Genomic DNA, 17166 nt, shown 5'->3' with positions numbered 1-17166 from the left:
CATGTTAGAGACAATACCTTTGAAAGAATAAATCTTAAAAAATGTCTTTTGGCCAGGCATGGTGGCACATGTCTTTAATCCCAGCAGTTGGGACGCAGTGGCAGGTGGATCTTTGTTTGAGTCCAGCCTGGTCTATATAATGAATTCCAGGCCAATCAGGGGTAGAAATAGACCCTGTATTAAAAAAATAATAATTTGTGGCCGGAGAGATGGCTCAGTGGTTAAGAATACTGGCTGTTCTTGCAGAAGACTCAGGTTCAAATCCCAGCACACATGGCAGCTAACAACTATCTGTAACTCCAGTCCCAGGGGATCCGACAGCCTCTCCTGACCTCCACGGGCATTGCACGACATGGTGCACTTACCTACATGCAGGCAATACACATATACACATAAAAATAAAATTTTTAAAAATGTTAAAGAATAAATGAGCAGATGAACTCAATTGCCTGATGCAAGTTCCCCCAGCTCACTCAATCTCAGTGTCTTCATCCTTTTCCTTTGCCAAGGCTATCCCTTCAGTTGGTTATTCTGTTCTCTGCTGGATACTTCCAGTTCTAATTTAAATGCCTGTGTTTTTCTCATTCTCTAAGCAGGAGGCAGATTTGTACCTACACTAAATTGAAAACCTGTTCTTTTTTATTGTTAAGGTACCATATTCTCTGCTTCCTTTGTGAAATTTTCTTGCGACAATGCGTACCTGGTATCTCTGCTTTCTTTTTTTCTATTTAGATTCTGTACCAACCAAGTCTAGTGCAATGGTCTGAATTTACTATAACACCTTTTAATGATCTCTCAATTGTGCCAGCCTTTCTTCTAAAATTCTTTCTATGGCTTTTGAGATATTTCATGGGTTTTGCCCCCTAATTGCTTGCTTTGTCTCCATTGGCCCTTCCTCTTCATGCTGCCCAAACAGATCCCAAGTTTCTCTCCATCATACCCTCAACTACCAGCTCCATGTAGAGACACAAAATGTTTCTGTCTTTAGCTCTGCCTTCTCAACTAAGATCCTGCCCTGTACATCAGTGATTAAGCATCTGAATCTAGAGCCTTGGACATAAAGTCACATCCTTACATCCTTTTGTAAACCAATCCCACTTTAGCTGTTGCAGTTTCATCCCTACCCCGCATCGTTCATCCATGTCCCTCGTGTCTGCTGTTCTACCCCACATGTGCATCGCTCTTGTCCTTCCACTTGGCCTAGGAAAGAATTAATGGAGATACAAGATCCATTCTGCTATTGCTTTTCTAATTCATAAGTAATTTTTCTACTTTATATATGATTGTAAAAATTGGACTTTAAAGGATATTTGCTTCCACAGGTAAGAATAGAACATCGTGCTCAGTCATGATCTCAATATTGTGAGAGATGTGTGCTGATCCCTTGGTACCATCTTCTCCAATAGTCATGGCAAATAACTCCACCTTCAGCTCTGCATGCAAGCCAGCTGCCACCTGGAACTCACCAAATACTGGTTTTAAGACTAATTTGGCAACTTACCAAATCTTTAATCTTTAGTTTTCACATTCTTAAATTTGGCACTAATCAATGTAAGCATATATCAGAATTATTTCATAGAACCTTGTAGAATTCTATGGGACAAATGGGACCCAAAGATAAACTTTTGAATGATGTTAGGATTTGTGTGTGAAATAGCCCCCAAAGGCCTGTACTAAAAGTTTGGTTGCCAGCCTGTGCCATATTGGGATGTGGTGCAACCTTTTTGAAGTGGGCTTAGTGGAAGGAGATGGGGTCATTGGAGGTGTGCCTTTGAAGGGGATATTGGGACCTTAGCCCATTCTCTCTGCTTCCTGGCTGCCATGAAGAGAACAGCTTTGCTCTACCATGTGCTCCCTGCCTTGATGTTCCACAGGCCCAAACCACAGGGCTAAGTGACGCTCTGAAACTATGAGCCAAAACCTCTCTTTTAAGTTGCCCAACGAAAAAGGGGCAAACTAAGTGCTGTGGGGAAACGAAAAGGGAAGCTAAATGCCAGGACATTGGAAGTGAAGGCAAGCTTCTGCAGTACCCGTGAGTGCACTATTTCTTGAATGTCAGTAGTAGGTTTGTGTCTGCTGACATCCCTCCAGATAAAGAAGAATTTCATCTAAGATAAACACAAACTTAGTATAAGACACTAGATGACTCTCCAGCCACTTGGTCTCTAGCAGCCTACTATAGGGTGTGTAAAGTGATAGAGCCAGTAGAGGGCGACAGAATTAGTGTACATGCCTGCCTGCTAACGTCTGAAAACGTGGAGAAGGTTTGTACCAATAAAGAAGCCAATATATATTGAAGAAGAAACCTAGCAAGGCATCGGGTGCTTGCCTGGCTCCTTGAGAAGAACACTGGCCAGGAAAGAAGGAGATGTTTATGTTTCTAAGCTGCCTCTCCGGGAGGTGGGTTAAAAAGCAGACTTGGGAACAGTTATCTGAAAAAAAAAAGTCATGAACGATGACATGGAAAGCAATTAGATACAAATGGAATTTTTCAATATAGTTTTAAAAATAATAGAATTGAAAAATGTTTCCACTGTTTTCAGTGATGTACATATACATGTTGGAGAGGATCCAGTGGCTCTGGACATCAGAGCTTTGGTCCTCCAAGCCCAGCAGTCAGACAGGGCTGGGTAATGACAAAATTCAGCAGGAGGAGAGCTGGAACATTGCCCTAGGTTAACCCAGGCTTAGAGCACATTCATCTACTATTGGCAACTAACCAAGCTGAACAGTGGTTAGATTTACATAGAAAGATCATACATTATATTTTTTTTTGTCAGAGCCAAAACCTACTGTCAGAGAGAGAGAGAGAGAGAGAGAGAGAGAGAGAGAACCCTTACAGTATAGGGTGAACTTCAAAGACTACATGCTGAGTTTTTAGTACTCACAAAGGTTGATCCAGCATTCATTGGTTTTTGGAACAATCTATACTTCAGATTAAAATGAGATTTACTAACTTGTCAGAACAGTGGAGGAGGGGCTTGCTTTGATCTTTTTTACATTGTTCTTTATATTTTGAAGATTCTAAAATCTTTTATGTATTTATTTGTTTTCTTGTTTGTTTGGTTTTTGTGTTTTTGAGATAGGGTTTCCCTGCAGCCCCAGCTGGCCTGAAACTCACTATGTAGACCAAACTGGCTTCGATCTCACAGACATCTGCCCGCCTCTGCCTCCTGAATGCTGGGATTAAAGGCATGTGCCACCATGCCCAGTTTATGTATTTATTTATGCATGTGCACACACATACTTGCTATGGTGACATGTGGAGGTCAGAGGACAACTTATGGGAGTCAGTTCTCTCCTTCTACCATGTGGGGTCTGGGGATTAAATATAAGTCATCAGACTTGGTTGCAAGCACTCTTACCTGTTGAACCATCTCACTGGCCTCAAGATTCTGAAATCTTGACACAGTACAATGATGAACTATTTCAGAGAAATATTCATGGCTTAGTGGATTCAGCCATAATATTGTTCGGAGTTTCAGCCTATGTATTACTGTTTTGCTATGGATCGTGACATATTCAAACTAGAAGTGGGCTAAGAACATCTGCTTTACACTCCCTCATTTACAGACAAGGAAAAAGAGGCACGAGAAGAAGTGGATGGGCTCTGCTGTACACTAAACTGGGCCTTCTATGAAAGCAGGTGAGAAGCGGGGCCCTCCTGAGGATGAGGGCGAGAAGCGGGGCCCTCCTGAGGATGTGGGCGAGAAATGCGGCTGCTTTAGGAGCCTCACCTTTGCTTGCTGTGGGATCATACACCCTTGCTTCCTGCTTTCAGGAACGTGTGCATATTTTGTGCTGAACATTCCTGAGCCCACTGGACTTCCTCTTTCATTCTGGTCTCACTTATCTGAGCTCCTGCTGCATGCCCAACTCTGCTAGCTCCCTGTGTGCCTTACTCATTTTTCACATCCTCTGTACCCTGGCTCTATAAGTGGCACACGTGAGGAATTCATTTTTCTGAGAGAGATGTGAGGGGTGGTAAAGCAGCCTGATAATGTACTTACAAGTATGGCTAGGTTATAGCTTGAGATGCACTTGTTTACATTATATCACATTTAAAAAATTATAATTAAAAGTAAGTAGCAATAGAAATTAATATTCATTTTTAGTTTTTTACTAAATGCTCCCTTCTTGAGAATGTATCAAAGTCAGAAATGGTCTACATTTTAATTTTCCACTTCTCTTCTGTTTTTATTTTTATTTGAAACACAGAAGTATAAATATTTACTGGGTACAGAGTGATGTCTTGACGTGTAGGCACTAAGTAAAGTTCAAACCCAGGTGATGGGCATCACCTCAAACATTCAGCTGTTGTGTTGAGAATATCTAGAGTCATCCCTAAGCTGGTTGAAAAAAATTTTTTTCATGTAGTTGAATATGACAATTCCTTGATATAGTTTCAGATTTCACATTTTATAAATTTATAAATTCATACTTATAAATTTGTGTTTTCAGAGATCTTTGGAGACATAAAACAGATGATGACTTTAGTAAAATGTTATTTTCTAATGTCTGAAAAATACAAGACAGGAAGCCAAATTTATATAAAATAGGAAGAGTAGGATAATTGTTTTCCTGAATGATTTTTCACTTTTCAGAAGAATTTAATTTTTAAAAAGGTTGTTTGCATCAAGCAAGGAGAGTTTCTGAAATGTTTCTGACCAGAATCTTAGTTCTTTTTCCTCACAGCTTCTTTCTTGTGACTCATACATGGAATAAATGACATGGATCTACATAGTGTGCCATACTGGAAATCTGTTGCTTATGACACTGGAAAAATTAGACTTATGTGTGGTTTAAACTGAGTGACAGAATCATTCAGAAGCCCACTTCAGTAGAAACAAATACATCACGTGTGAGCAAACACAGAACACACACACATGCACACATGTTGGCACATAAAACTTACAGGCCCAGCTTTGTATGTCACTTTCAATCCAGTGCTGGGTGGGGGCTGCTTCACTCTAAACCTACCGGGAAGAAAGTTGGAAATAAATTTATGTTGCAGTGAAAGAGCGAGCAATGAAGGAACTAGGGTGTTATAAAATCAGGAAGTGTTAGTACAACGCAGGGGCCGGGAGTCCATATCATTAAAAACAACAACTTTAACATTCAGTTGAGAAAAATTTGGGACCCATTTCACAACAGTTTTCATCAGCACAAAACAAGACTCCAACTTGCGTTTCAACCCTTTGTTATTGGTTGCCGAGGGGCCCGAGGGGTCCAGGCAGTGTTGCGAGCATTTGACTGGCATCTGCATTTCAGCGTAGCTACCAGCATCAGCGCAAACGCTGGAGGCCAGATCCCGAGGCTGAAGGATAAAGGCCCTTTTGGAAAGCTGCAGAGCATGGGAGCCAGGCTTACTGACTTGGTGTGGGGTTTGCATGTTTGAGGAGAGGAGAAACAGAAGGGCTCAGAAATGCTGAAGAACTTGAGACGCTCTGTGCTCACACATGGCACTTGTTGATCTATCCCTTCCTGTGGTTTGTGGGCCCTGCCTGAGGGTTAAAGACTTGGAGTGAATTAAAATGCCAAGGAGCGCCAACTCCACACCAACCCCTACCTGACTCCACCATCAGGTTTGCTGCTCGCCCACCACGGCTGACTTTAACAAGCTGTGGAGTGGAAACTCTAAAACTAGAACTGTGCTGGAGAGAAAGGATCTGCATGGGTAGGTTTTATTAGTTCGAAGTTAGCTCTCTCTTCCCACCCACTTTGTTGGTAACAGCCTGAAAAAGAAAATTGGGTTGTTTCCTAGGAAGCCCGTATCATTCCTCAAATGGGGGATTTGCCTCAACTGAAAGGTGGCAGTGAACTTTCTAGTTAGATGCTCCTGTCATTTTGCTATATTTGATTTTTAATCCTGGATCCAGAATCACAAACATTCTTAAAGGGCTTGTCATTGCAATAAGAATAACTCAGTAACTGAAATATTTATTCCATTCAACATCTTCACCTTACACATTTGTGCTTAAACCTCAAATCAAAATGGAATCAAATACGCTTTGCAATTGGGAGTGGTCTGGGCATAGATTTATGAATATTGATCCAATGAAAATGATTTGAAATTCCATATGGAATTGATAACAATAAAGAGAAGTCCCTCCATATGGCAGCGACAGCCGTGGTCTAGTGCTCAGGAAAGATGAGGTCTAGCCTCATTCTAGCCTACGAGACCTTGAAACAAATTGCTCAATTTCCTTATATATAAGGGCTCAGAAGACTAAGAGTCAGTTGGTTTTGGTCTAGAAAAATACCAGGTATATTCTGAGAACCATGTATAGATTAAATTGTGAGTTAGGATACTTGCTAGTAATTGTAAGTTAGATCTTCATAAATAAAATTACCACAATGATTAACTTAGTTTTCTTTTTGTCCCAATTAGAGGAAATCAAAGACAAAAAGAAGTTTAAGAGATCAGCCTGGTGTATATAGTAAGTTCTAGGCCAGCTGGGGCTAGAAGGAGACCCTGTCTCAAAAAACAAACAAGTTTTTTTTAGAAGGAAGAGAAGAGAAGAGGAGAGAAGAGGAGAGAAGAGAAGAGAAGAGAAGAGAAGAGAAGAGAAGAGAAGAGAAGAGAAGAGAAGAGGAGAACAGGAGTGGCTACCAGGGACCTACATGACACAGACTGAGAAACTCTAAGTCAAAATCTACAAAGCATGGACTAGAGAGATTGCCTAAGAGCACTTACTGCTCTTGCAGAGGACCTGAGTTTGGGTCCCAGCCACATTAGGGGTCTCATAACTGCCTGTAACTCCAAGCTCCAGGGAATCTGACATCCTTTCTGATCTCCGTGAACACCCATGCACACATGCACATGTCCACACACAGACAACACACATACAGAATTTTTTAAAAAAATATTTTATTTATTATTTTCATTTTATGTGTATACGTGTATTGCCTGCATGTAGGTAAGTGCACCTGTGTTGTGCAGTGCCCATGGAAGACAGAAGAGGCTGTCGGAGCCCCTGGAACTGGAGTTACAGACAGTTGTTAGCTGCCATGTGGGTGCTGGGATTCGAACCTGGGTCTTCTGCAAAAACAGTGTTCTTAACCACTGAACCATCTCTCCAGCCCTCATATATACAGAATTTTAAAAGAACATCATTAAAAAAAAAATCTACAAAGTAGCAGATATGTAGAATGACCTCATCTAGAGATCTAACATACAACATGAGGATTATAGGTAATAAAATCATACTGCATATAGGATTCATGCTGAGTAGATTTTGGCTGCTCTTACCATAAAAACACTTGCATCACTTGCAAGTGTTTAACACTTGCAGTAGGGTTTAACAGTCTATGTATATCTTATGACATCATGTCATAGTTCTTAAATATACGTAATATGTATATTTCAAAAGCTTTTTGAAAGCACTTTTTCCTATCAGTTACAAGCAAATGTCCATTGATATTATTATAGTTGGTGTCTGATTTGAAAAAATACAGTTTCAAGCATTGTGTATTAGTTAGTGAAGTATTTGCACTAATATTTTGTTGTCTGCCAGGGCAGATCACAGTTTACTTCTACTAAAGAAGGAAAGCATTTGAGTTTTATGCAGTCCAACTTATTTGTTTTTTATTGTGTCCTTGACTTTTGGTATGATAATCAAAAACCATTGCCAAGAATAATATTATACAGCAATACCTATTTGTTGAAGAATGAATGGATGGAGAAATAAATGATATGGAGAGTCAAGATTCAAGGCACACTTACTGCTCAGTAAATGGTCATTGATACAAGGAAGTCAAGCGTTAGAGTAGAGGGACCTGGGCAGACACTTGGTTGCCTGGTCTCACCTGCAGAAGTCCACGCCAACATTCCTGAGCTTCACTGTGGTTGCATAGGTGTGTCCTTCTTTAAGCACTCCAAACTTCACGGATGGTGGGAGGAGGTGGAACCCGAAAGGGGTTGATTTTGCATTGTACATCGCAGCTAATGCAACAGAGGATGTGTTCACTTTTCCTCCAACAGAATCCTCTACCTTTGCAGTACAGAAAAATCGATACAGTAAGAATGGAATTTTCCAGTTACAGAAAACATCCCAGCACCAGAGAAAATGAGTGCTTAGCTGAGGGAAGGCTTAAAGATGTATGGTCTCATATAATCCCTACAATATCCATATTTATCTTTTTTTTTTAAAGTATTTTAGGCTTTGCTTTATAGATAAGAAAACTTAAGTTCAGAGACTTGAAAGGGATAATTTGCTCAAATGGTAAGTGGCAAAGTCTCAATCCCAGGTTTCCCTGATTCTAAAGTCTGTGCTCTTTCTTCTGAGGCAGTGGCGATGAAGGGCTGGCTTTCCACAGACGCTCCTGGTTGACTCAAGACAAAAATTACTGCTCCTGTTCCTGGAGTTTCAGACCCCCTGTGTCTGGAGTGGGGAGGGAGTTTGCATCTGACAAGTTCTCTGGTATTGCGGCTGGTAAGTCACACAGGGAACTCTGCTCTGTGCCCACGTTAGTCTCTGGATTACCAGTACTGACACCATCAGGGCGTTAACCTGAAGAATCTCACGTCTCAGGAACTAATGAGTTAGAATCTCTGTCTTTAACAAAAGCCGCAGGTAATCCACATGCGCACTGAAGCTCGGGAGCACTGTGAGAACACGCACTGCAATGCATTCTTGATAGTGACGACCAGAGTGTGTGCCAGAGAATGGAAGTAAAATTTAATTTAAAAAATTGGTGCTGGAGCGGTCGCTCAGCGGTTAAGAGCACCAGATGCTTGTGCAGAGGACCCACGTTCAGTTCACAGGCACTTTCAACTCCAGTTTTAGGGGATCCGATGCCCTCTTCTGGCCTCCATGGGCATTGCATGCCTGTGAGGTACTTCCACACTTGCAGGCAAAACACCCAACCGCGTAAAATAAAAATCAATCATTTAAAAATAAAGAAAGGATAATTATCTTTTGACTAAGGAGTTTAAGAAAGCATTCCAATCGGAGTTGGCTGGAAAGTCATCTTAAACACTCTAAGGAAGGAAGGAGCTTGGAGTTTTCTAAGGATGGAGGGGAAAATTGATGACGGCTGAAGCAAAGTGAGTGGGAAGTATGGTTGGGTGAAGGAGCCTGTACCGGCTGAAGTCACTGAGGTCACCTTGAGGGGCACATGAGTCAAAGGTTTCGTGTTTGGAGTTCAATGAGTACACTGATTCAGGCTGTCCTCTTCGGTGAGAGATTATTAGGAGAGTTATGAATTCCACAGAGAGACAGGCATGGTGGGGGCTCTGAGCAGAGCTCAGCCGCATGTGGCAGAGCTGGAGTTCCTTCTTATAGGTTTCCAAGAAAGGGCAGTGGGAAGGAAACTGAAAAGTTTCCTGTTTTGGCAGTTCCTAAGAGTGATGGGGATTGGTGAGTAAATGTCAGATGGCTGATGAGCATCTCTGTGGCGGTTCAGACTCGGGGTTGACAGGGTGGGGACGGCAAGAATCTAGTAAAACAAGTTATTTTACTTATGGAAATGCAAATAACTGTAGCTTCAGGAATGATCACAATTTAACCAAAATGGAAGAGCTTCACAAAATGGTGTGGCCTGGGCTACCAATCAGAAGGGAGAACAGCGATCCCTTTAGCCAGTAGAGGACTGCTAAACTGGGTTTCTCAGAGTTCGCTCCCCAGATCTGCTAGCAGGCATCAATAGCTTAGCGGCTGGTGAATGACTCTGTGTGAGCCAGCAAAGCACTGTGTTCTTTTGTGTCTGTGACTAAAGACCCTTATGGTGAGATGGAAGGACACAGGGACTGAAACTAACCTCAATGCACTGAAATTGAGCAAACTGATGGTTGGCTCTGGGACATATGTCCCTGTGTTTCTTTTACCTTGGCAAGAGGTTGAGACTTGGGCTTGGAACTCATCAAATAATGAGGTAACTTCACTTTCTTTTTTCTGGCTTGTCCTGTAACATCCTGCAGCAATGACTGGGTTGGAATTTTGATGGGCAGACAAGATTCTAGTTCTGTTAGAGAGGAAGTTTAAGTTAGGCCATATTCAAGACATGTGCAGCATCACCAGAGCACAGGAGACCATAGCCAGCTTGGAAGCCTCTCTGAATTAATTCCTTTTTAAAACATTTATTTTTAAAAAAGGTTTTTTTGTTTGCCTGTTTGGTTGTTTTTTTTTTTCTTTTTTTTTGGTCTTTTTGAGACAGGGTCTCCCTGTAGCCCCAAGATGTCCTGGAACTCACTATATAGACCAGGCTGGCCTTGAACTCACAGAGATCCGCCTGCCTCTGCCTCCTGAGTGCTGGGATTAAAGGTGTGCACCACCATGCCCACAAAGAAGAGTTATTTTATTACGTGTATGTGTGTGTCTGTGTGTGCATGTATGTGCATGTGGGTGCATGCCCCCAGAGGCCAGAAAAGGGCATCAGATCTCCTGGGGCTGGAGTTGTGAGCCATTCAAAGTGGGTGCTAGGAACCAGACTTCAGTCCTCTGAAAGAGCAGTAAGTGCTCTTAACCACTGAGGCATGTCCCCAGCCCCATCATTAGCTCTTAAAGAGCTTATTGAAAGAAATAAAAGCTTTTCATTAATTCTCGTTTTACATTTGTACATTTTACTAGGCAGCTCTATATACATTACCTAACACTTGTTCTTACACCTGCCCTCTGAGATGGACAGGTAGATGCTGTTAATATCATTTAAAAAATAAAATTCTAAGTGTCAAGTAACTTCCCCATGACGAACTCAACTTATACCTTTGTTTTCAGGATCATTTCCATTAAATCAGCAAGGAAGAAGAACCCCATGAAACATCAACTCTGAAAGATTTCTTAAAACTAAGGAGTGTAACACCTTAAGAATTTGATTCTATTCAGATATATACAGCTCTAAAAAGTAGTGATTACAGAAGTATTAAGCCAGGGGATTAATCCTCAAAGCACTAAACTCGTAACTTGTTCTTTTTCCCAGTCACTCGAAGGAGGACACAGAACTGAATATTCCACAGAGCTGCGGCTATTTATATTTACTCCTAATATTCAGTGTGTGGGGGGTGTTTGAACTTAGAATTGAATTTCAAATCAACTTATTTCAAATTCTTTTTTGGCATTCTAATCACAAAGGGGGAAAAGGAAAGGGCCTAATACTGGAGCATTCATAATCTACAGAGAAGTACCACTCATTTCTACAAGAACATCTCCTTTAGCCCTGAGAGAGGGAACCAAGGGGGCCAAGAGGTCCCAGGGCATAGCATAGGGGCTGAGGGGAACTGAAGGGGCTGAGGGGGCTGGCAGGACTGAGAGGGGCAGGGGAGGCTGAGGGGGCTGCCAGGACTGAGAGGGGCAGGGGAGGCTGAGGGGGCTGGCAGGACTGAAGGGACTGAGGAAGTGGAGTGGCTGATCAAGGCCAGGTGACTTTAATGGTATGCTCAGTGTGCTAGCTATCCCTCCCTCCCTCCACTTGCACTGTCCCATAAACATCTGGGTCCACAATATTCTGTTCTGTGCTATCAGGACAGCAGGGTTCCCAAGTTAATCCATAAGGGCTGCCCCTGGGTAATTTTTGCCAAAGCTGACAGGGATCACACCATTTGCCTATTGAGTTATGGAACTGGAAGGATTGGAATCTTGGGCCTCTGGGATCACTATCCCTGCCACATGTAAGTAGCCTGCCCATTGTGGGAGAGAATAAGACCACATGAAGACAAGAGGGAGGGAGGCTGTGGAGATAAATAGGCCATCAGGCATGCACTCAGGGGAAAGCCTGGGAACCTGAGGCCAGTCATCCTTGGGGCTGGCCCCAAAGCTTCTTCTCTGGTTTGCTTTTGAGCCTGAATAAATCCAGTAACTCTCCCCCTTTTTATTGATTTTGAGCACTCTCATTAAAAAAGTTGAAAATAGCAATTGTACTTTTTTTTTTTTAAAGTGAGGAAAACCGAAGTTGTAATTAACATCAGGACTGGAATGTGAATCCCAGCGTGTCAGAATCCATGGAGCCCCAGACCCCTTTGGGTACCATCCTCTCCAGTATTGCTTCAGGAAAAACAGCTTCCTGGGCCCTAAACAGGCCCTGTTCTCAATCAAAACAAGCAGAGTCCCTGGAGATGGAGCTCAGTGGTCAGTGTTATGATATCTTTATCTCCTTTGGTCACTGCTCTTCATGGAAGCAGCCATTCTAGAGGCCTGATGTGCCCTGGCATATGCAGTGGGTGCTAATCAGCTGTTCAGACTGCTACTTCTGCTAACAGATAACACGGAGAAGGAATTTACCTTGGGTCACGTGCTGCATTTCACGTCCGAGTTTTCATGTCCTAGTTTTCACACCTCTCTTATACATATACCCACAAGTATACTATTATTTCTGTTCAGCAGAAGAACTAGAAGAAATATAGCAGTTCAATAACATAACCGGGGGGCTTGGGCAGATAGCTCAGTCAATGAAATGTTTCCCCTGCAAGCCTTGAGGAGCTGAGGATGAACTCAGAGCCTACAGGGGAAAAAAGCCAGGCACGGTGGTGCACTTGGAATCCCACTGCTGAGGAGATAGAGAAGCAGGTCACCAGAACTCACTAGTGAGTTCTAGGCCAGTGGGAGACCCTGTCTAAAAAAAAGTAGATGGCCTTTGCGTTATCCAGGCTCAGTTCTCACAAGAAGGATGAAAGCTGTCTTAGGAACCTCAAGCTCTTAAATCTTAAGGCACTTAACAAACACCATCACCTTACAGCCAGCCACTCCATTCCTGTTCTGCTTTCCTGTATATCTGGAATAACTTTCAGACTGTCATTATGTCCATTTCTTTGCAACTAGATAGACACTCTCACTTCCCAATACCAAAACTATCAGGTACATCTGAAAATGTCTCCATAGACCCATTTTTCCCTGCCACCATGGAGAAGGTGACCCTCTCAGATCCAAGGTCAACTCTGCCACTCAAGGTTTGCCCCAGATGTCATGTTCTCTCACCTTCCGTAAAGTCTTCGTTCTACAATTTCCTGAATGATTAAGTTCTCTACTATAATGTTTTCATTTGCAAATCACCTCCTACATCTGAAATCCCGTTTCTCAAGGTTTTTCAGCCAAACCCTGCGTGAAGCTGTGTGTTCTTGCTGCTCCATCCTTTTGGGGCTAACTCATGAGCCATCCACCCAACTGGGTTTTGGTCTCCTCCGTGTTCTGCCACTGCGTTGTTGATCTTCCCAATGATATTCACCTTGCACAAGCCCCCAGATGCTCCTCTATCACACCAGAAACATTTTGTCACTCAGAGCACTTGGTGATTTCCACACTTAAGTTTTGTTCTCACCCCACTGGTTTCTTATTAACTGCCTTTATCAGCCCCTTCTCTGTCTGACTTTACTTTCTACAGTTTGCCTTAGTGTGCTGCTTCTCAGAACATGATTTTATACCAGCAACCTGGGAACTTGCCAGAACTACAAATTCTTTTTCTTGCAACTGGTCATATAAGTTAACTTTGGAATCAACGCTGATTCCCCCTTTTTTTCCCATATACACATCTAATTTACCAGGTCTACTGGTTCTACCTCTAACTGATCTTTCTAAGATGGCTTCTTACCATCCCACTTTCATGTGTGGGATGTATGTATTTGTACATGTTCCTGTGTGTATACATGTGTGTATGTAGATGCATGTGAATGGGTGTGCAGAGGCCAGAGGTTGGCATTACCTTCCTCACTTTCTCTCTGCATTACTTTTGGAGACAGGGTCTCTCAGTGCACTGGGGCTCACCAACTGGGCTAGACTGGCCGGCCAAGCAAACCCTAGGGATCTTCCTGTCCCTGCCTTCATAGTACTGGGATTATAAGCGTGAGCTGCCACATGCAGCTTTCCATACATGGGTTCTGGATGATCAAACACTGGTCTTCATGCTCGCATGGCAAGTGTTTTAACAGCCGGGCCATCTCCTTAGCCTGTGGCTTCTCACCATCCTCCTTCAGCCGTGTTAGTCCAGGTCTTTGTTAACTCTCACCCTTGATACCTCTGTTATTTCCTGCCGCCCTCACACTAAGCTGGACGTCAAAGTAATCTCTTAAAAATATAAATTAGACAGGGCTGGGGAGATGGTTTGTGGCACAACACGAGGACCTGAGTTTGGATCCTCAGCACCAATGTAACAAACGGGGCATGAGAGCATGTGCCCGAAATTCCAGTGCTGGGGAGATAGAGACAGGAAGACCCCTGGGCTTGCTGGCCAGTCTAGCCAGATCAGTGATCTCTAGGTTCAGCGAGAACCTCTGTCTCAAAGAAATAAGGTGGTGAGAGATTGACACCTGATGTTGACCTCTAGCCTCTACATGTGCATCCACATACACTACATACACATAAATAGCCTCTACATGTGCATCCACATACACTACGTACACATAAATAGCCTCTACATGTGCATACACATACGCTACATACATGTTTATATATATACATACTCGATCTACATGCTTTAAAAATTTCTTCCCTTTTGGCTCAGGGACCAGTGCAGAAGAAGAGGCAGAAAGATTGCAAGAGTCAGGGCTGGTTCATGAACACGGGGAGGTGGAGTCTTCCAGGCCACTGGAGGCTTGCTCATGTGAGCCTGTGGCAGCAGTGGCATCAAGTAGGGGACCCATGTCAGCTAAGTGAAACAAGGGCCCAAAGGGGAGGTGAGAAATAGGTGGCCGGCCAGCACTACATTGAGAACTATTTGAGACTGATTGCTCCTGGGTGAGGGAGAGTATGACTTACATACAACTCCTGTATGGACTGACTAGACTCCAGTGGATGCATTTACACTGAAGGACATTTGGGTACAAACATCTGAATGAATAGGGCTCGGCATGTATGGCAAAGTGCATGGGATTCAGTGGGGGGATGGGGGAGGCATGGAAGGGGGGAGGTGGTCTGGATTTAAGTGGGAAATGTATGAAAATTTAAATGTTCAATTAAAAAAATAAAAAAATAAAAAATATTTTTAGATTGAAAAAGAATTTCTTCCCTTGAGCCTCCATTCCTGCTTTTCCCACTGCCTGGAATATTCCTTCCTCCTTATGCTTACAGGGCTGACTCCTTCCTGATTCTATCCAAATATCTCTTCACAAAGAAGTCTGACCCCTGTGTTGCCTGCTTCCTCTAAGCCACTCCCCGTACATCATACTGTTGAATCACATCAGAACATTTATTACAATATGAATTTATCTAACTTCTTTGTTTGCTTACTTATTGTCCAGCTTTGCCCAGAATGAATACAGTTCCTTTTGACAATTGTATTGCCATGCCTGGAACAATGCACAGAAAGAAGGCACTGAGACTTTTCCACTGAACTAGGAAATCATATAGAAGAGAAGTTTAAAGCCAGGAAGGTAGGGGGCTGGAGAGATGGCTCAGCGGTTAAGAACACTGACTGTTCTTGCAGAAGACCCAGGTTTGAATCCCAGCACCCACCTGTAACTACAGTTCCAGGGGATCCGATGACCTCTTCTGTTCTCTGTGGGCATTGCACAACACGGGTGCATTTACATACATGCAGGCAATACATGCATACACATTTAAAAAAAAATAATAAAAATGCCCAGAAGTAGAAGTCTTATGTAGAGTAACTTTCTTAATTCACCCATAAATGTGGCAAGACACTTGTTCTCTAAGAATAACAGAGACTCATTAGCATGTCCTCACATTCAAAGAGAAGCATGTCCACAAGAATTGAGCACCGATCAATGTTATCCACACAGTTTAGATTACACTGTCCTGTCATCAACCAGATTTAGTTAAACGAACTTTAGTGAAATTCGTGTACTATATACTTCACTTTAACCAGATATGACTTTTTACTATTTTGTACTTCAATTCTGCTGTGTGATCTGGAGCTGACATCTTACATTTCTCCAGATCAAGAAAATGTTGTGTTGAAATAATAGGTAAGCCCAAGTCCAACCACCGAATTATTGATTGCCCAAGAAAGGTTGTCATAGGCTGGAGAGATGGCTCAGCGGTTAAGAACACCAACTGTTCTTGCAGAAGACCCGGGTTCAAATCCCAGCACCCACATGGCAGCTAACAACTGTCAGTAACACCAGTTCCAGGGGATCCAACAACCTCTTTTGTCCTCCATGGGCATTGCACAACATGGGTGCACTTACTTACATGCAGACATAACACTCATACACATAAAAATAATAAATAAAATATTTAAAAAAAGAAAGGTCAGGTGTTTGATTTTCAGTGAATCATACAAAGTTTCAGAACCATCAAGGATAAAATAAAATAAAATAATGAAATAAATAGTAGATATAAAAGTATTTTAAATGTCCTCCTTTCAAGCTGAGATGTGTATATACTATCACAATATTTTCTGAGATACTTTGGTGTACTAAGAAACCTTATAAATTTGCATAGCTCCAGGATCTAGGGCCTCATACTCCCAGCCTGGTGTCATCTCCCACAGTCTGAAGCGATAAGAGCATTCAGTTTGTGAAACAGTGAGATGAGGCGAACCACGGCCATACCTTCAGTCGGTTCGAAGGTTATTTTTTCGCTTTGGTTTTGACTCGCATACTCTTCGGTAGATTTTGTTAAATTTTCAATTTGATTTTGGCTAGCAGATTCCTTGGAAGGTTTTGTTAAATTTTCAGCTTTGTTTTGTTTAGTAGACTCCTCAGAAATTTCTCGTTTTGGGAGAGGAGACAAATTTGAGGGCTCTTTTTCTTCAACTGCAGGTAGTTCAGAATCTAAGATCCCAAAATAAAGGGCAGAAGTCATGGACAATGATGTGATAATGACTAATACTTACACAGATAACACTGAACAATGGTTTTTCAATAAGCCAGACGCTGTCCCTGTCCTCTTGAGAAAGACTAACAACAAGAATGTCATTAGGAACTTCCTCATAATATGATCCAATGTTTGCTGTTAACAAACAGAAACGTATACTCCATAGGAGCCGACTGGATCTTCTTGGCACTATGATCAGACAGAGCTGTCATCACACTGTACCACCAAGAGGCTAAGGAATCCTTTACCTGTTAATATTGAGTAAAATACAATTAAACAAAAATGTTTTCCCATCTTAAATGTACTCATTATTGTAACAATGTGGTTCTTTATTAAAATATGTTCTTAGGGGCTGGAGAGATAGCTCAGTGGCTAAGAGCACTGCCTATTCTTTAAAGAACTGAGTTCAGTTCCCAACACCCACATGGCAGTTACTGTCTGTAACTCCAGTTCAAGGAGA

General features: G+C 42.3%; 1 protein-coding gene across 1 annotated transcript in view; it reads right to left on the bottom strand.

Annotated features, from left to right (window-relative positions):
* Window positions 1-16367: 16367 nt before the first annotated feature.
* Window positions 16368-17166, bottom strand: part of Spag17 (sperm associated antigen 17) — a gene marked incomplete at its 5' end in the record, with an annotated part of 39083 nt that continues 38284 nt past the window's right edge. The window contains one exon of the mRNA XM_029563403.1: window positions 16368-16663. Within this exon, the coding sequence (XP_029419263.1) occupies window positions 16368-16663 (296 nt within the window). The remainder of the gene's footprint in view (window positions 16664-17166) is intronic.

The sequence above is a fragment of the Nannospalax galili genome, unplaced genomic scaffold (assembly GCF_000622305.1).
Source record: "Nannospalax galili isolate Female #2095 unplaced genomic scaffold, S.galili_v1.0 scaffold1951, whole genome shotgun sequence".
Lineage (NCBI taxonomy): Eukaryota > Metazoa > Chordata > Mammalia > Rodentia > Spalacidae > Nannospalax > Nannospalax galili.
This window is presented reverse-complemented; position numbering and strand designations above follow the sequence as displayed.